Source organism: Anas acuta, chromosome 1, assembly GCF_963932015.1.
Source record: "Anas acuta chromosome 1, bAnaAcu1.1, whole genome shotgun sequence".
Taxonomy (NCBI): domain Eukaryota; kingdom Metazoa; phylum Chordata; class Aves; order Anseriformes; family Anatidae; genus Anas; species Anas acuta.
Window position 1 is genome coordinate 20,156,467 of NC_088979.1, and position 21,171 is coordinate 20,177,637.

Consider the following 21,171-nt stretch of genomic DNA (forward strand, 5'->3'; position numbering starts at 1 on the left):
ATTTTTGACACAGAATATCATTAGAAGGAACAGACTAAGATTAATTGAAGGTATTTATAAGGTTCTCCTTTACAGGTGTTTACCTGGTGGTTTATCTGTTTAGTGATATTACCATGTCAACTATAAGCATATTTTCATCTAGAATGTTGCTCCACGTGAGCAGGGTTCAACAGTAATAGTTAAAATCTCACTCAGTTCTGTGTCCAGTGGACTGAAAATAGCAGGAAACACAGATTCAGAATTTACAGAAGTTAACCTAATAATTATTAGGAACTATCTACATGGTGGCATCAGCACTGACACTTGTGACAGACATTATTATCTGCCTTAAAGCCAGAGCTGCTAACTACCTGTGCTAGAAACCAAGTTAGCTTAACCCTAAGAAAAAATGGTGAATATCAGGGCATGAAGCTATGTGATGTCCCGGCAGGCCCAGAAGACCTGAAGCTAAATCACAGCCATTCAAAATGCCTCGCTCCTTTAATTTTTTTGCTGTCATCACCACCCATAATCAATGTCAAGTCTGAAAGTAGAGGTGGCAATGATTCCATGGAGGGCTTCTTAGGAGGATCAAGAAGCAAATGTGTTTGTCTGCAGTGCAGATGCTAAGTTAAGACACAGAGAAGAGCGATTTAGAAAGCTCATACTGGAGAAAGGTTATTTTCAAGGGTAACCTTAAATGGCAGTGTAAACAAAATTCATGCATTCCATTGTGAAGAAGCTGAAACAAGTTTACCAATGCATGGTAATTTTGTAATGCTTTATAAATGTTCTGTTTTATTCCACATTGTTAAATACAGGAAGATACCTATTGAAAAACACTTCAATACGAATTTTTTAAATGCAATTTTAAGTAATACTTTTCTATTTTAATTTTGAATAATACTTCTTTTACAGATTAAAGTAGTGACTATCAAGTTACAGGTAATATAGAACCTATTTGCTCACCCCAAGCCTTATCTCCACACTTTCACCACCTATTAATCTTCTTCTATTTTTCTTCTATTTTTCTTTCAGTGGTTATATTGTACTATGTGAATATAATATGCTGGATGAATGTGATATAAAGTGCCACAATATTTAGCCTTATATACAGAGAATAATGCTTCAAGAAAATCCATCCACTTCAACAGTAGTTGCATGTTTCAAGGAGCTGACTGGAAAGCTCTTAGTGGTCATAACATTTCAGCTAGTGTCATATGAATGGGGACGGCATTCTCTGTCATTCAGATTTAGAGCAGCATCGCTAACAATGTTGACACAAATGGCCTTCTGAATTACACATTCTGCTGGATTTCCTGTCCAAATGCCAAATTTCAAGATAGACTATTTTTCTGGAAACAAAATGATGTGTGTTAGAGCATATCTTTTTTATAGCTAAGCAATGGAGACAGAGCAATGCAATTACACTGTGGTTAGTACCTGTCTTTTCATTTTCTAGTTTGAAGGAAACACATCAAGTCCTTTTCAGTCTAGTAGATTGAATTCACGACTCACCTGTAAAGAAAAAGAGATGTGCTTGCACTTACTTTGAAGTGGTAGGAAGAATTATAGGAACAAAATCTACATCTCAAAGTTGAAACATCCCTAGGTTTAAAATAACATTGCCTACTTCTATATAAGATACCATTTATCAGCTAATTGCATATTATGCATGATGAATATTATGCTCACAGGTGAGTACTAGCATTGTTCTCATAGTTGCCACATACAGATGTCTGACAGCCAACAACTGAGCATTCTGACCAGAAGTCCTATGGGAAATCACTTTTAGTACAGCATGTAGTATTTTGCCAGTTCTTCAACTCAAGGTTCAAATGTGACCCACATCATTCCACATTTCTTGGATTTGAAAAGTGCTATGGTAGGAGTGATGTCACTTTTCCAGAGAGTCAGCTTTGGTCAGAGCATGATTATAAATCTATAAATACTGTTAACAGAATATAGGTATATTTAACAGTCTACATGTATATTCTGTGAAGATTTCAATATTTCCTAGTGAAAACAGCCTTATTTTAAACAAATACATTCTATTGGCATTCACCAAAACTTTAAAAATGTAATTTAAGAAACTATCATTCATATTTTGATGAAATACCTCTATCCAACAATGAAAAGCATCAAAATATGTATTTATGAGTTTCTCATATTCATGTTGTAGAATATTGGTAGCTTGAGGGCATAATTACACTGATACATCTCAGCATTTAGTTAAGGCATGTACTGGTGGGTTGCTGGTAAACATCCCAACCTGTATATTCAAAATAAATACGTCCCTGTTGTGGCAGCCTGTAAGTTTACTTTTCTTATGGCTTCTGCTTCTCTTTGACTCTTTATGAAGTCTTACTTTTATCCTTTCCATTCCTCATGCATAATCTATTTCCTTTTCCACTCAAAGTATAGGTTTGCTAGGGTTAAATTGGACAGTAAGAAACTGCTGGAAGGTGAAGCTCTGGGGTTCTACAAGGAAGGAAGAAAGTCTAGAAGGAGATGTATAGAAGCCAATCAGGGTAAAAGCATTCACAAAATCATTGCTTAATCATATTTGTAATACTAATGCTTACATGCTAATTGACTAAAAATACCATTTGACTAATTGAAGTACAGTGATTTTTATTTGCATTCATTATGCAAATTAAAAGCCCAGTCAGTCAGAAGAGAATGAATTACATAACGGAAAAGTGAGTCTACAATTATAAGCCAGTATTTGTAAAGCATCTCTGCTCCCTGACTAGTGAGACATTTCTACTGCAATATAATTTTATGAGACCTGGCATTAATTTGCTAGATACACATTTGCATTCATGTACTTTACTGCTTTCATGTTAACTGAAAACACCATCACATACTTCTTTTGGAAGCTTAAAGATTTTCTTTCCATTCAATTAATGATTTCAAATCTATGAAAACGTGTAGTGTAAAAGGATGGGATGGTACAGGTCATCACATTTATCACCTTTTCAGAAACATATCTGACAAATTTAAAGATCTGACATATATTTTAAAATACTTTATTAGCATAGGCCTGGGTACTATTTCACATCTTGTCTACTAAATTGAAAGTATTTTCCAAGTAAAATCTCTTTTCTCTGTCATGGGTTGCCAGTTTCTTTTTGTGCACCCATCTACTTGAAACAGGCTGTTCATTGGGACTGACATTACAAATTACAGTGCTATTTTTTTGCTTAATTACAACAATTCCTTATGTCACGTCTTATATTCTGTCAATATATTAAAGTACTAGCTCCATAAGCTCAAGTCATTTTTTAATTTTTCTTATTTTTCAGGCATTGAATTTGTAACATCTTCTGCATAGGTTTGTACTTACATTCATTCTAAGATATTTCTGATACATCCCTAGCATATTACAAAGAGAATAACAGTAAGGGAAAGGAGACCCGTCTGCACTGATTATTTTCAACTAACAGTGCTCTCTGTACAACTGTTTTCTCTTCAGCTGAAATCAGAAGATACTGTAGAGCTTCCAAACTCAAGGAAATGTACTTCAAAGCATTTACCCTTTTCACATACCTGGAAGCTTTAATCTGTCGAGATAATCTTTCCCCAATATTTAATTTCACCATCTTTCTTGAGTTATTTATGAGCACATATTCCTGGTGGGCATGCAAGTGCCTGGACTACAAACAGTACACACATGGCCAGCCACACCAAACAATCGAAGAGCAGTGCCATTACCCAGCCACATCAACACAAACAGACATCACATAAGCATGAGTAGCATGGACAGCTCAGTGTTGTTCCTCCTCCCTGGCTAACCAGTATTGAGGTCCACTGGTGAAATACACACACACACAAAAAAAAAAAAAAAGGTTCCTCCAGTAGCTAGCTTTGAACATGCAGTGTATCCAGTAGACCAGCCTCCTTCCGTTTTGAGTGCTGAGAACACTCAACCTGCTCACCAGCTAACCAGCTAGTCAGGCTTGAAGTTCACCACACTCTCTTCATACACACAAGCTCAGAGTAGGGAACAAACTCATACAGAAAATAGTTAGGATTTAAGATGAATAGAGGATAAACCACAGTAGTCAAGAACTGACCAGCCATTTGTTTGCACCCAACCAGCCACTTTTATCCCCGTTTCCTTCTATTTTTCCTTTTTTTCCATCTCTTTGATCCACTTTGATCTATCTTTTTTCCTTTCTTTGATCCTTCCCCTAAACATCCCATAATAAGTTTTACACAACTCAGGAGGTCACCCTGCTATGTCTCAAGATGCACCTCCTCTTGCATGCCGTAGTAAGTCTTGTAGACAATAACCCCTTTTACTCTGCATGACATTACAGAAAGAGAGTTTATTTCATTGACTCCTCTTGGTGGATTTCACACCAAGGAGAATGGTCTCATTTGTTTCCCTCTGGTGCTCATAGGAGTGGTCCATTCTGTATTCTCTCTTTCCACTGATGTGGCTGTTCATGCTCCTTCACTCATCGTTCTCCTGATTCTCCGCAGATCTGTCTTTAATTTATTAGCCTTTAGTAGCATTACCTAACAGAGCTGGCAGTAGGACAGGATCCTGGCTAGCTTTTTAACTGAGAGCTCCCCAGGCTGACCACATCAAGTCAGCTGTAGATGCTGTATTGAGATTTCAAGGTTTGGTCTTGGTGGCCAAGAGGTCTTGCTTAACCTTGAACATGCTTCAGTTCAAATTTACCAGTTTGTGGGAGGCACCCCTGCACTAGTGAAAACAGTTGGAGCCTCCATTACATACATACACATAGATTAAACTGGGTCACCCAATGTTTCACCCAAAGCTGATTGATTTAAGGAATTTTCAAAATCTTATAAATAAATGAAGGACAAATGGACTATATGACCTTAGGGGACTAACTTACTTCTGCTGCTTAGATAATCCTCCTTTCTGTAATGCTGAGTCTGTAGAGGCGCTCTCTCAGAAGATGTTTCCCTCCTGAGGTAGGAGAAACATTTGGTGACCAGTGGAAACAGAGCCTCAGATCTAGCAAGCCTGTTTTCACATAGATGTATTGGCAGTCAGAGCTGCTCTCCTGAGCACCTACAGTGTTTTGTGCATCAGAGAACTGCCTCTGAAACCAGTGAGTGATACCTCAGTAACAGCAGAGGAAATCCATGCACCAACATTAGTGGCCTTTTTGCCAAATAAGATTTCCCTAAGAACACATGCTAGGTTTCTGCCCATTCTTGTAACTGACTTCCACTTAAGATAGTAAGGTGGCTGATGTTCTTCCTAAAGCCTCAGCTTTTCAGAGAAGTTACTTAACACATTAAAATCAATAGGAGTTATTTCTGCTGCTTGTACAGGACAAAGCCATTTACATGTTTTCCATGGCTGCTTATGTCAGTAGTGCAAAGACTGGAGGTATAATGATTTCTACTCCTACACTGTTGAACTGCATACCTGATAATGTCAGATTATTCTGTGAGATTGCTGAAGTGAACGTGTCATCAGTGATTAAAGCATACTCCACCAGTGTGCAAGCTACTGTGAAAATTTCATTAATGATTGTCACAGTTATAGACACCTTGCAGATGACCACCTGGAGCTCTTTCTGTAAGTCTATGATTATGCTGTCACTTTAAGATGTCTAAGATGTAACATTGAGCTGGGTAGAGCACCCCTTACATTAGTTTTCACTTACCTACTTGCCAGCACTTATATCAAAGAAAGTAGGGGAAGGCATGAAACAGGAGTCCCCCACCATAAGGATGTGCATGTGGCAAATGAAAGGGAAAAAAAGGGAAGAAGAAAGGGGAGCATTTCTTAATAACAGTAGTTCTTTAAGATATATTGCACATGTGCACGGGCACGTCTCACATTCTTTACCCTCTCTCTGAGCTTTTATGTGCAGTTGTGAGGACAATGACAAGAGTGTGGCACACTCAATCACTGTACTAATGAATCAGAAGAGGGAAATGGTATGACCTGCTTGTTAGCAAAGACCTCTTCACTTGAGTGTTTCTTTTCATGAATACCTGTAGAACAAGTGGACATTATGAAGAGCACCTACTGAATAATTCTGGTTTCTTGAAATCTTTGTATGCTTCTAAATAACAAAGGAAAAAAAGTGGTTGAGTTATATAAAAGGAAAGGCATGGCGCATTTGAATCTGAAAGATATTTTTAAGAAAATAAAGATTCATAATAAAAATAATAACCAGATTTTGACAACACTGATGCAAAGAAAGTTATTATATCAGAGTAAAAATTTATAACACTATAAGTTGCTTTATAATATCATTAAAGTCGTTTGAAAAAGATAACCATGCTGGAAACATCTGTGGTGTGCCAGATTCAATCATATTCACTGGGGTCTTGGTTGTTTTTAATTACCTTGAGAGTCAGCACATCACAAAATTGAGGTCATCCTGGAGACCTTTTTTGAATTAGCTCTGCTTACCACTCTTTATCATAACCGCCAGTCTTGAGAGAAGCTTCTATTTTAATCAAATCTCAGTTCTGATCTTCAGTCTTCATTCCTTCAATATCTCTGAATTGAGTGACAGTGAACAAACAGGCAAAAACATCTCAGTATTTAAGATGGATGAAGCACTAGCAAACAAATAACTACACTCTAATAATCATGCCTGCTATGCTCTTGAATAGGTTATAAATGTTGTTTTGAATTGCTTTTATAGTCTTTTCAAAGTATCATTAAAACTTGGCAATGTTTTATTCTCTTTTCAAAAGAATATATAAGTGCATTTGTCCTAGAACTTGAATCATTTCTTTCATATTGCTTACATAAAATAAGTTCTGTTATCCAAAACCTTGGGAACTGGAAAACATCTGTTGTTCAAATCTGGCCTTGTAATTGTACTTGCATACAAAGATCACCCCTAAGCAGTAAGCAATGTTGGTGCCTGCAGTGCTTATGCTTCACAATTCCCTTGAATCCAGAACCATATAATTGAACTTTACTGGAATCATCGGTTGCCAGTCATTTTGCATTTAGAACGTAAATATGGAACAAATTGGAACAGTGACTATTTTAAGAAAGAAAAATATGATGAGAAATTTTTTTTATTTAAATAACGGAAGATATGCTGAAGAACATACCAGCTGACAACAGCAAATAATCCCAACATTTAAGAATGCTGCTTGAAAGGAATGGAGTGCCTCAGGGATATGCCCTTTAGCCTTGATCATTTTTAATGTAAGGCAACATAAGCTAAAAACCAACAGTGATACGTATTTGAAAAGCAACCACACTTCCTTAATGTATGGAGTAGAGCTAAAACAAAAACAAACAAAACAACAATAACAAACACCTGCTCAAAACTTTGGGTAATCCTAAATGTGTTCCTCATTGTTTCCATGATTCAGCTCATAATTCAGCACACACTTCTGGTTACCATTCAACTCATACATATTCAGGCTGCATTCACACAAGAGATTCCAATCATAGAGGATCTCTGTGCCCAGTATAAAGAGGTGCATCTTAAATGCTCACCCAGGTTTAAAACTCTCCTCTCTCTGCAAGCAGAAACACTCATTCACAATTCATTCGCTGAAGTGGGAAGGGTTCCTCTCATGAATCATCGAATATCCTAAGTTGGAAGGGAGCCACAAGGATCATCAAGTCCAACTCGTAGCTCCTTACAGGACCACCCAAAAATCAAACCACGTATCTGAGAGCGTTGTCCAAATACTTCTTGAACTCTGGCAGGCTCAGTGCCATGCCCACTGCCCTGGGGAGCCTGTCCCAGTGCCCGAGCACCCTCTGGGTGCAGACCCTTTCCCTAACCCCCAGCCTGACCCTCCCCTGTCCCAGCTCCATGCCGTTCCCTCGGGTCCTGTCGCTGTCCCCAGAGAGCAGAGCTCAGCGCCTGCCCCTCCGCTCCCCTCGTGAGGGAGCTGCAGGCCGCCATGAGGCCTCCCCTCAGCCTGCTCTGCTCGGGGCTGAGCAAACCAAGGGACCTCAGCTGCTCCTCATACATCTTCCCCTCTAGACCCTTCACCATCTTTATTTCCCTCCTTTGGATGCTGTCTAATAGTTTTATATCCAGTAGGTTTACATATGAACCATCCTCATAAATATTTTTTTCAGAGGTTAATTAAAATCCCTGGAACATGGCTTCAGGGTTTTACAACTGCTCGGACAGATAGTTCAGGTGCAATTGATCTCATTTCATTTATACATCTGGAGTGTAGCTAGCCACATTGGATCTCATCATCTCTTTGCAGGAAGAAACACGTATTGTTAGGGCATGATGCATTTTACCCCAGGAGAGGCACCTAAAATAGATTTGATGAATTAAGCCCTAGCAGTGCCTGTTTTTCTCTGCTCATTTTGAAGGGTGCACAGGGGATGTCCAGTACTCATTACTAGAGGCAACTACATTTGTTTAGAAGAGTCATACACTTACCAACAGTGCCATGTTTGGCTAAGCTCCGAAGACATGAAAATTCATCATAAGAAACAAGGCCACACACTGTCCTGGGAAATATTCCAATCCCAGAGTGAAGCTTTTTCCACTTGTAGGCCTATATTCCTTGAATTCATTTAAATTGTTAATCATTGTTTATATAGCCTTGTAACAAGGACTAGCAAATGCTGCCAATTACTGGCTCGTTTGCTATCAGACACAGGGTAATGAGTCCTTGCAAGGTAATAATTAGCTTGGAGGCCCTGCCCATGCTAGAACCTTGTCTCTTCAGGAAAGTCATGAAGTCATGATCCCATCATATTTACCTAAAATAAGTGTATTTTCCTTCTACGTTGCTAAAATCCATAGAAATGGGGGGGGGGGGGAGTGTTCAGATATTATTTTTAAGCTCAGTAATCATACTTTCACAGCTTGTTTATTTCAGACCAAAATAGTTGACAATGTTATTTTCAAGAGAGTATGAACTTTTCAAGTAAGAATCCTGCAGCAATATTACACGTCATACAAAAGTCCTGTATTGCTATTAACAGCTTATATCAGAGAACACTTGTCCAACAACTGCTGCATCACTGAGTAGGACTCTCATTACATGTATATATGTAAATGACAACAGCGTTATTGTCCCAAGAAAGAAGGCTACCAGAAAGGGCAAAACCTACTGAATCTTTGTGTAATTATTTTAGAGTAGCTCTGCTGTTACTGAAGTATGTGGGATGTTTCAGTGCATTACAATGTTCTTTTGTGTCTATTTTCTAGAGGTCAGAAATGTTACAAACCACCAGCAAAGCCTAGCACATTTTGAGACTTTCCCAAGTGATTGCAGACAAAATAATAGACCTCCCCAAATGACATTTTCATCAATGCGTTTAACCAGTAAGCAGAAGAGACTTGAGAAAAAAAGTGACTTTTAAAATCAAATTGCAACAAATTGCTCCATCATTTTGTAGTCTCTAAATTACAACATAGTGCCACTGAAGTTTTTTAAAAAATGGCTTCATAATTACTAGAAAAACGAGGTAGTTTGTGTGCAGCTCCTTCATTCTGGCCAAATAATTTTTCTCTAATAGATTTCTTTTGTATGTAAATGCAGACCTCTAAACAGATACTCTTGTAGTTTGTTGCTCTGAATTCAGTTATCACCTACTCATTTTCTTCTAATATTATCAGACAACTTTTCTGTATTTTTCCAAGATACTGGTGATTTTCTTTTTTATTTCTGGAATGGTAAATTTTATGGAGAAGTATTAGCCTTGGCATTCTTAAGTCAGAAGTACTTTTCTAATATTAAGATGTAATTTGTGCTATTATAAGTTTTCCTGTGCATTTGTCTGGAATGAAATAGCCAGGTGCACTTCAAAGAAAATGGAAAAAAAGCTCTTTTTTTTTTTTTTTAATTTTAAGTAATTGTTACTTCATTCTTCTTCATTAAAACCATACTGTTTTGCATATTACGTTTTATTGTGACATAAATGATAGACTAACGTGGGATTCAGTGTAAGGGAGCTGTAGGTATTGACATTAGTCTTACTGGAACAGAATGTGTGTCCTGAGGCAAACAAGTCCCAGGAGCAATAACTCTTAGAAAATGGTTTCTTTGAACTAAGTTACAAAAATTGGGATGATATAACATAACCATTGACCAAGTAATGGACTCAACAGGGGAAAATGGATGCTGTTTTTCAGTCAAATTTTTTTTCATTATAGTTTATTAAGTTTAAATCACTGAAGCTCAGACTTAGAGTATCAAATGAAATGGAAGAATACAAAAGACTGCACCATACAGGTAGGAAGCAATTACTCCACCCTTTAATGAAGAAATTCAGTTTGTGTGATTTACAATAGGATGTTTTCAATTAAAAAAAAAAAAAAGTCTATTACTGTGCAGAAACTGATTGAGGAATATTTAATTAGTCATTATTATTTTGCATTTTTGACATTTAGTAATCAGAGTTTATTGCTGAGTACTAATACTTCCTTGTACTTAAGGTATATACAGTTTTTTGGAACATGCTGTGAATCTCAACTTTCCTGTTTGAACGGAGATGTAGTTTTAGGAGACATTACAATGAAAATAATTTTCCAAAACAAAACAGAAATGAGGCATATACTGAGTCTCAGAGTTCAGTCCTTCTGTCTTGTCCTTCTTTGCCTTTGGACCTGCTGGCAAACAACCAAAAGCCTCAAGACAGAACACCAAGATCCATAGCTGTGTGCATTATTCTTCCTACATCCCGATCACCCTCCACACTTGTCTGACCTCAAAACAGCAAGCTGCTGGGAGATAAGTGAGTTTGGGTGAGAATTGGCAGCAGGCATTAGTGTGTGCCTGCTGCTCACCTTTCCAGCTCCAATTTGGGAAAGTTTTTGCACCAGCTCATGTCAACAGAAATCCAGCTTCCTCGTAAAGAGAGAATACGGTTTGAAATTCTGTACATTGGACCATAAATAAATAATGATCACTTTTTCCGGTGTAACTAGTGTATGCTCTGGCTATGGTTTACCCTCTTACAATGTCTAGCTGCATTGCTGGTGAATTAGACTGCCTTCAGATTGATAAAATATATATATATATATATACACTCCTATTGCCTTTCAAAGGTTAACATGCACTCAAGGAGCAGAGCTGAAAGCAGAATGATGCAGAGAACCATGGCCAGCTAAGCCCACAGAATCCTCTGTAGGCTGCTTTTTGACTCTAGAGATATTAGTTTCTTAGCAGGTTAAAGATTCTCCTTTCCCCCCTTTTTTTTCCCTCTCTTTTTTTTTTTTTGTTCCTTACCTTTCCTATTCTTCCATGGCTCTGTGGCCTCCAGTCACTGACTAATTTTATTTCTGTTCCTCTTTCACCTTTCTAAAGTCAGGCTTGAACTCAAGGGCATGTATACCTGTTAAGACTCCTTTCTTCATGCTAGAGGCATAGGGGGGATTCTTCTTTACTTGACAATGTGAAAAAGCTATTTTCTTTATGTGCCAACAGCATATAGTTGCTCTATACCCCATTTTCATAAGCTGTGGCCTGGATAACCTCAGTACTTCTGCATCTTTATAGACTGTAGCATTTTCTTTCCTAACTCCTCCTGTTTCTTTCTAGGAAATAAAGTAGGAATGAGAAGTTACATATATTAATAATCTTAGAAAAAAGATGAGCCTAGTCTTGGAAGTACATATGCACAGGCAGCGTTGCATGGGGCTTACTTTCAGAGTATTGTAGGTTTGCAGGATGAGATCTTTAGTCCCATAACTGGCAACCTTATTGAACTCACTGTAATGGCTTTATTTGGCCTTGGAACAGTTTAGTCAACACACCATTTTTTGTAAATGCTTTCTAACACTGAGACGTCATGGAGGTCATTTACTGAGAAGTGGGTCACACAACCATGTACTCAAAAAAAGAAGAGTGGGAGACAACCATATCAGGTCATGAGGTTTGATGTTATTATCTTCATGAAACTTCAAGGGAAATAAGAATAACATGCAAATATGACCAGTGCAGAAAGTACCGTTATTCCAGCTCCAGCTCTTCTGAGTATCATTTTTTATATCTCTTCTTTTTTCTTCATGTTCTTCAATCTTTTCTCTAACACTATACTTCCCATGCCTGCTGCTATACATGTATCAATGCCTAGGAGCAAGTGTGAAGCAGCATCTTCAGTCCCATAGACTAAATGACATAAAGAAAGGGGCATGGGATATTTCACTGTTTTCTGACCTCATTAGTATCATAGAATCTTACAGTGATTAAGGTTGGAAAAGCCCTCCAAGATCACCTGGTCCAGCCATCCCCCTACCACCAATGTCACCCACCAAACCATGTCCCTAAGCACCACGTCCAACCTTTCCTTGAACACCCCCAGGGATGGTGACTCCACCACCTCCCTGGGCAACCCGTCCCAGTGCCTGACTGCTCTTTCTGAGCAGAAATGTCTCCTAAATTCCAACCTGAAATTATGTCTTCATTCTTAAATCAGACCTACTATATATTTATTTGACCTTTTTTGCATGAATCCTTTTATTTTAATTATAGTAAAGCACTATGGAAGGAAGATTGAGCACATTAGAGAAACATAAGTGATGGATTAATAAATGTTATGAATTCTCATAAAAATCAATACTGGCAAGCATTGTGAACAACTTTTAATGAAATTGTGAACTAGCTAGTATTTAGCTTGGGCCCAGCTAGTGTTCTTTCATTGTTTAAAAGAGCTTTCCAACAACCACAACAAAAATCACCATACCAATATCTTATTAATGGTGTAGTTAAACATAAATAATGCAATACAAAGTAAATCAAGTCCATTTATTTATGAGATTTTGTTTCTGCTGCATACAAGGGTCCTTTCTTTAATTAAAGATAAGTCGATGCTAGAACACATAGGTGCTTCTCTTTTACTGATACAAGAATACATTTAACTCACGTGCCTTATACAGTGCTAATTTCTTTACCACACCTTTAACTTTTTAGTGCCAGGTTTACCTTTTACTTTTCACTAAATGTTCTCTGTTTTGTAAAAGTGATCAGGATATTTGATATTTTAACCAAAAGGCAAGAGAATTTAGCTGTATGTATGCAAACAGCTGCTGTTGGGTGCACCACAGTTTCAAAGGCAGTGTCCATTTACCTTTCCAGTCCACTTACACTAACCCTGGACTCTCTTAGGTTGGCGCTGGGAGGAATAGTCCATGAACTTTTATATAGAGTAACATCCAGGAGTTCTGTCTCTAATGAATTCAGGATACTTACTGACTCGTAAGATGTAAGAGACAGAAAAGGGCCAGAAGGAAGGAATTAGCTACTCCCCAGAACTACAAGAGGAAGCTGGTTCCTCTGTCCCACTCTTAAGAGTCAAGCAACCCCACATTGCTTTATGAAGGGCACTGGGGCTCCTGAAGACCACTGTATTCTTTCTGCAGTGCTAAAACCAACTCTCTGATACGTTACGTTACTTGTAAGATCAAGTATGAGCCAGGCAACAGCTAGTGCAGAGCACTCCCCACAACACATACAATGTGGGTGTCAAGTCCTTGGCATCAAATGTTGTGTAATCCCACTCCATTCCTCCTGCACTGCACCAGTTGCTAATAACCCCTGTCAGCTACCCCAGTACCTAGCAGCTACCCCTAAGTGCTGAATCCCTCTTCTCAAATGAGACACAAGCTGTGACAGATATCTCCTTTTGTACAGCATATTACATAAATTAATCACTCAGATGATAAAGATTCTCACTCCATTCTGTTAAATGCAATTTTTATGCCTGTAATAAAAATAATAATATATTAAAAAGATGAAGTGATTGGTAACAATATATTCCCTCATCGTTTGACTTCAAACACTACAAAAGGACCAGAAACTCCAAGACTGTCCTCTAAGTCTCCCTGCACCTCTTGCATTTGCAAGCAAGCTGAATTCCTGTTTTGCCAAGAATTTTGAGGGATGCATTTTTTATTTTTGCTCAGCCCCCTCTACTCTCTTCTTCCTTTTATTTCCTAGGGAAGAGACCTTGAAACTTTATCAGCCACTGTATGCACACAGTAGTGTATCTATCTGCTCCCTGACTGATGCAAACTTTATGCACTGCATAGCAACTTCTAGTTTTAAGTAGATCCGCTGGTCACTGAACCAATCTGTGGTCTCCAGAGCTTTAAGGACATAGGAAAAGTCCAAACCTGCCCAGCAGTGACAAACTGGCAGTTCTTCAAGGCTGTGACCACTGAAGAATTTACGGTCAAGTCTAAGGACTGATGAAGTCACGGGCTTTGGGATCAAGCAGGGACTAAGAAGGGACGTTCAAAGGCATGGTTCAGCTCAGTCATGTAGTTTCCACAATAGGTGCCTGTTTCCCTTTTATTATGTCTGGATTTGAGACACGGAGTCTTTGACATGACAGCTGTATAAAGAAATATGTCTTTATTGTTACTGAATGTTGCCTTTGTTAAAATCTCACACACATGACTTCCAGAAGGGCTTAAAATCACTGCTTGAGCTTCACTGCAGTTTCCATTGCCCAGAAGCCCCAATAAGGTAAATCCTAATAAATTAGCTAACCCCACCCATAGTTAATCTAGAAACAGGACCCTGTTTTCTAATAAACATTAGAAAATTAGGATTGTGATTAATACACCAAATGTAATCCTGCCATGTAATTTAAATTACATGCAATTCATATCATAAATCTGTAACTGCTTCCGGATCCTGTAGGCTTCTTGACAGCATTAAATTTCGTAGAAAGTAAAAAATATTTCTCTGTTGCTTGATTGCTTTTCAAACTCCATGTCTGATATGCTCTTCAAAAATCTGTCCCAGTCTGCCTCCTTCTAATATGCAACAGACCTTAAAAAGAAAAATGCATATCTACATGTAGATTATTTATATATGTGAAATGCTTTACAAAAAACATGAGCAATTTCAATGTTTATATCATTTCCCTAAAACAAACTAAGGAAACAGTTGTATTCCTTTTATATGCAACTACCTTGACACAGATTTATGAAAATATACTAAACTTTAAATATTGAAAATACAAACTTTGATTAATTTTTCATTATACAATGCATACAAATGTGCATTGAAAAATGCTCCCAGGAAACAGACCTCCCATGTAAATCACACGATGAAACATCGAATTCCCTTTTCATGAAAGTTTAAATCTACAGATCTGAAGCAAGGTCATAGAAAAGTTGTTAAATCACAGACACTGTTTAATAAAGATTACTAATAGAAGGCTGATGCAGGACAGAGCTGTGCTCATGCCCTTGTCCTCAGCATGACCATGATAGGTGTTTGTGCCATCTCAGAGTCCCGAAGTAACTGCAAAGAAAGGAAGAACTGAAGCAGTTTGAGTAAATGAAAGACAGCTACATCCGTATTGTGTATGAAATTATTTCATGCTTTAGCATGTGATTGGTAGTCAGTGTCCAGACCTACGATGGGATGCATCCTTAGTGCAGGACCTCCTGGGGCACAGTCCTGCTCTCATCCAGGCCGGCAGCCATTCAGTGCACATGAAGAGGCCAACACAGCATCTGCTGGGAGTGCCTGAGTGTGCACACACACATACAGCCCTTGTCCCTAAATTTCAGGAGGTAGACAGCAAGACAGAGAGGCTGGAGAAAGCTGTTTTCTGCCTGGTGATGTTGGGTGACCACATACAGAGAGGGAACAGGGAAGCATGCCTGAGGACTGTGTTACCGATATAGGCCCTGCTATTCTGTGCTTGTAGAAGGAGGGCACAGAACAGACAAGGTAACCCAAATGTAAAGTAAACTGGGACCACCACAGTGTTCCCATAACTCCGAGAAGCTGAATTTTCTCCTGAGACCTTTATTCCTCCTCACCTGGGCTTTATTTTCTCATGCAGTCAGTCTGAAGGGCTGGAACCTGCCCAGGTTCCCCCTCCTGTGAGGCTGTCAGGCCAGTACCTCTCAAGAAGGCCTGAGATTTTTCAAAAAATATATCCAGTGATGTAACTTGCTTGCAAAAAATTCAGGTCAAAACTGAGAAAGGACGTTGATAATGTCTGCTGCCTTATTTAAAATGCTAGGAATTGTATTATCTGAAGGAAAACATAAGGTCCTCTAGTTTATTTTCTATAGCCTTAATATTGACCTGTTCAATGGGGGCTGCAAAATTCCAGCTGGTGTCACCAGGGAGGGTCCAGAAACAAAACACAGTTTGTAAAAAGTCTGATACCAGAGTCCCAGTGCTTCCAAGTGAAGCAGTTCTTTACTGGATAACTCGAAAGAAGCAATATAATCACTAGCTTGTTGCTGAGCTTGGGCTCTCATGATTTTAATTACTGCTTCTGTCTATTGTGGAAATGGTACCAAAGTCCTGAAGAAACAAGACCTTATCCGTTTGGAAAATAAAATTCAGTAATCCTGCACGGCTGGCCCACCGAGGTGATCACTGAGCTAACACGGTACCTTCCTGCCACCTTGTGGCACGGAGGGGTTTGCAACTTTCCATTATATTGCGTGATTTTTCCTTCAAGCTATTTGAGTTTTACGTTTCAAATGCTATCTAGTTAAATAACACGGAGTGAAATCTTGGTCTGACTGATGACAATGTCAAAACTTGTTAATTAAAAGACATCTATGCTGCACTAGTTATATTATTTTACATACCTTATTATATTACAAATAAAAACATGTTCAAATGAAACAATGTAAAAATGGGTTTCACTAATAAATAAATAAATAAATAAATTAGTTATAATTAAATAATCTGAAACTATCTGAAATAATACCTTGCATTTGTAATATTACGACTTCAGCATTTGTATTATTATGAATGCCGATATATTTTTCATTTGGGATGCTTTGGTGTAATTTAAGTTACTAGCTACTTTTTCAAGGCTGCCTGGAAAAAAAAAGAAAAAAAAGAAAAAAAAGAAAAAAAAGAAAAAAAGAAAAAAAAAAAAAAGAACCTGCGTCTTTTATATGAGTTCAGGCAAGATCCTTGAAGTGCTTGTTCAAAGTTTACTTGCTTTTCAAACTAAAGAAACATATGAGAATGTGCTCCTATCAGATTTCTTGCTCCTGTTTTCAGGTTGGAATCACCAACACGATCTTTGAGCATGGATGCACCAAGAGGCATTAATATCAAAGCACAAGCAGGGAATATTGAGGCTCTTTCCCAGATGGATATCAAACTACAAAGCAGCGATGGTGTGGTGAGTATAAGCCCTTCTGTTTCTGAAGCTGTGGTTCACAATAAATAACTTCAGGTCTTTTATCAGTTATATCAGTTCTGCTAATTGAATTCCTAAGATTCTAGAGGATGGGATATTAAAATCAATGGTGCCAACAAGAAGATATTTATTTGTGTGTTGGATTAAACAATAATGCCAATTGATATAATGCTGTATTAGCTTAGAGAAATGTCTTTTAATAAAACTCTGCTGGAGCTCAGCTCTCTGCCAGTGCTCAGGTGCCCAAGCAGCACTGGGGGCTTCTTGGCAGAGCCCCAGCCCCAGGACTGCTGAACAAAGGCACAAAGCTCTGCAGAAACCATTTAGGCTCTTCTTAATCTACCACCTAGGTCTGTTTGTTTTTATGGCACACTTTATTACATCGTTATCTCAAAAAAAAACATTTGTCCTTCTTTCTCCCATGCAGCTTTTGCTCGATGCAGAAACGGTGCGACTGCCTAAGCTGCCTGAGGGTACAAGAGGTGGATCTGGTATTTCTCAGGGGCTGTATGAAATCTGTGTTTGTCCGGATGGCAAGCTTTATTTGTCAGTGGCCGGCGTGGGCTCCACGTGCCAAGAATACAGCCGTGTCTGCCAGTGAAGCACTAGAAAATGCGGCACGCCCTCGCTATTCTCAGTTTTGTAGTATTGCTAACAAGCATTTACTGAAAGTGGAATTTTCAGAATTTTAAAAACAAAGTACTTCTGTTTATGAAACAAATCTGTATCTACAACTCTGGACTACAGGGTGAAAGGGGAGGAAGAGCACAAATGACATTTCAACTTCAGAAGAATGACCTGAGTGAGATGATATGTTCTGGCAGTCACACTTTGAAAACATCCTGACAGAGAGCGTAAGGAAAAATAAAGGGAGTATGTTTTCTTGCTGAACTATTATTCCATCAGATGATTATGTCATTACTAATATTTTTGAGCTCCGTGTTTTTTTTCTCTCACTACATGTAAATACTTAGTGGGTGAAATTAAATTGAGGGAACTACTTGAACTATTTGATAAGACAATGCATTATTTGGAGAATTAAGACAGTGCCAGCAAATGGTCTATGCAATTTTGTTCTTGCAATAACACAAAATAGGAAAGATGTGCTATTTGTATAAGTCCTGTGTAAAAGGTGTTAATTTGCTAATAGCTTTTTATTTTAATTTGGCAACATACATGCTGATTTGCGTATTTCTGAGATTCACATAAAAATAATTAATACAAGAAGTTACAGGAGTTATTTATACCTTATGTGTCTTCAATACTGTTCACTAAAGAGAAGAGAAATATGTTTGTATATTTTATAATAGCAATAGTTTGTTGTACTGCCTGTACCATCACACTCATTTAAACCCCTTTTTGATTTTAGGACACACTAATCCAACAAGGCAATTTACTCTGCCAGCTCGACCACTAAAAACAAAATAATTCTTAATGTGGCTCCAGATTGTCTGCTACAAGGAATTGTCTGGGCGGTGGGGGAAAAAAAAAAATCATTTCCATCTGCAGCTGTTGACTGATATCTCTGATCCTATCAGAGTGGGACTCCATCACAAATGGAGGCAGTAAAATTATTCTTTGTTATTTTTTATGTTAGGACTTTGGATACAAAGTAAATGCTCACCAGAGCTTACAAACCATTTATTGACCTTGTAGAGAAACACAACCACAGACCCATTCCCCTGTACAGTGTTGCACCGAATGCAAATAAATTGTTTGCACACCTCTGGGTAGAAGGATTTGTATTTAATAATCTGTCATTTAAACCTCATGGTCTTTTTAACCCCATTGATGCTGTTTTATATACACTTGTTATTATCACCCAAGTAGGAGCTGCTATCACATTGTGCCTTGGGGTCTATTTACAGAAGGATTTTAAACCATAATCATTATTAGACCACAGAATGCCTATCCTTCACGGAAAATAATCTTCATCCTTAAGGCAGGAGAATCAGAACAAATGACCAAGATTGTACCATGTTTTTACACTTGGTACTTCAGCTTTGGTGGACAACTGAAGAAACCAACACTCAGTTAAGATCCCAGATAGCTACAGAAGCCTGAGTTGAAAAAGAGCCCCCATTTAACAGTATCTGTTCTTATTGCAGCAAAGCCCTGGGTAGTCTCTGCCTCGAGGGCTTCCTTTGTAATTTATCCAATGATGCTAATGTACAGTCCTGAAATTACCCTTCATTAGCAGGGTGGAGCTCTTAGCAATTCCTGCAAATTAGAAGAGATTCAATGGGAAAAGTAGAAAAAGTGTGAGAGTTGAGTTTTTGGGTCCCTTCAGGCAAAGGAGGCAATTAAATCCAGGTCTCCCTTAATATTTGGAGACTACTCTGACTGCTAACATCATACCTAAGGGAGAAGTAGGAAGCCACACATCCTCCATGTCTAAAATTCCTTATTTCTGGCTTTAGACATCTATCTTCAGGAGTGAATCCAGGGCTCTTGGCCCTAAAGAGGGGAATGTATCTCTACTACTGAATAACGCAACTAAACTCTCAGATGAAACAACCTTTAACAGAAACCTGTTTTCAGCATTAATTTAAGTTAGTTAGGTGGCTCCAGCTCCATGTACAAGTTTTTCCAGGCCAAATTATGGGTAGTCTTAGCTTATATATATTAGATGAAAATTCTATATATTACAATAAAAGACAGCAAATTCCACTGCACGTGCCAGATACCTAAAAACTACTGCTAAAAGAAACTTGGAGTGCTGTAATGTCCAGAAGTAGTGGAACAGCAAAAGAGGGAGTTAATCCTCAGAGAGTTAAGCCACTGTCTAGTTTCAAAGACATCTCATTTTCCTCATACCTACATTTCCTTCAGCAAGGACCATATACCCACTTCTGTTTGGTACCAAACTGCTCATCTATCTGATTTAATCTCTACATTTTAGCCAGAGACTGAAAATAAGTACGTTAGTCACAATCTGCCTATTCTGCTGGCAATGAAAACAGCATTTTTAAGTTACTCATTTTAAGCTTATGTTTTGGAGGCACACTTTCAAACATGAATTGCCACTTAATACAGTCAAAGGGATAACATCCAGGCTTCCCATATTACACAAGAATAACCTAATGCCTAAAATGTTGGGTATTTGGAGGCAAGGTCTGTTGCAACTTCATCCATTGAAGTTGCTCCATCTTAGTTAACATTTACAAAGCTGTGGTGTAGACCTAAGAAAATAGGGGTGCCATTCCCTGACTAAGTAACACTACTGAGCATTATAGCACCTCAGATAGACATTGCAATTACTGCCTTTCAGTGGAGGTAATCCTTTTTGACTTGCCTAAGTTCACAGGTGAGTTCTGGGTAGTACAAAACTGCCGTGTACCAGGCTGGGCCATCATCCCAACCACCAGTTTGCCCCTCTTTATTTTTTTTAAACTTCAGTCTCATTTTCATTATTCTGCAAAACTGATGTTAAAACATAATTGCATCTTTTAAGTTGTGAAGTGAAAAGCCACAGAATTTTTAAACCCTGGATAGCATCTTCTTGTCATTGAAGAACATTTCGGGTATTTTTTCTTTTAATTGTGGTTAGTAAAGAAACCAAATTCATGCTAAAATTATCACAGTGTAATCAGCTGATGCTATCATTTGAATTGTTAACATCAGTGTAGTTCATACATCACTAACTTATCATTTCTGATATCTCCATGTGGCCATCCTTCCATCAACCTTTATTACTTCCATATTATTGCTTCTACTTGAATCAAACTCTAGTAAAGAGTTAAGAGATTAACAGAAAATTATGGCACAGGAAAATGAGAGTATGCACTTCTCTGATTTATTTACAAAAATGTTAAGCAAATGGAGGAAAAAAAGAAACACCCAGCATCATGAACAGTATTTTTCCCCAAAAAAGAACTACGAATGGCAGTTTTTGTAGCTGGTTGGGATTACTATACAGTGGAAAAGTAAAACATCAAAGCAGTAGTAAATACTTACTGATAATTGCCCAAACACTACCCTTTGTTTCCATTTCACAGGCCTTTAGTATTTACATTTGTTTATATAACTTTATGCAAAAGGAAATTGCAAGAATTAAATGAAAACTGAGTTCTTGAATAAACTTTATACATTTTGAAAAA

The 21,171-nt window shown here is 38.0% G+C and overlaps 1 protein-coding gene across 6 annotated transcripts in view; it reads left to right on the plus strand.

Annotated features, from left to right (window-relative positions):
- SGCG (sarcoglycan gamma) overlaps nt 1-21,171 on the plus strand; it is a 136,511-nt gene extending 115,340 nt beyond the window's left edge. For all 6 annotated transcript variants that reach the window (XM_068671628.1, XM_068671639.1, XM_068671618.1 and 3 more), the window contains 2 exons: nt 16,930-17,053; nt 17,499-21,171. In XM_068671628.1, coding sequence (XP_068527729.1) covers nt 16,930-17,053; nt 17,499-17,672 — 298 coding nt within the window. In that variant the 3' untranslated portion in view covers nt 17,673-21,171. The remainder of the gene's footprint in view (nt 1-16,929; nt 17,054-17,498) is intronic.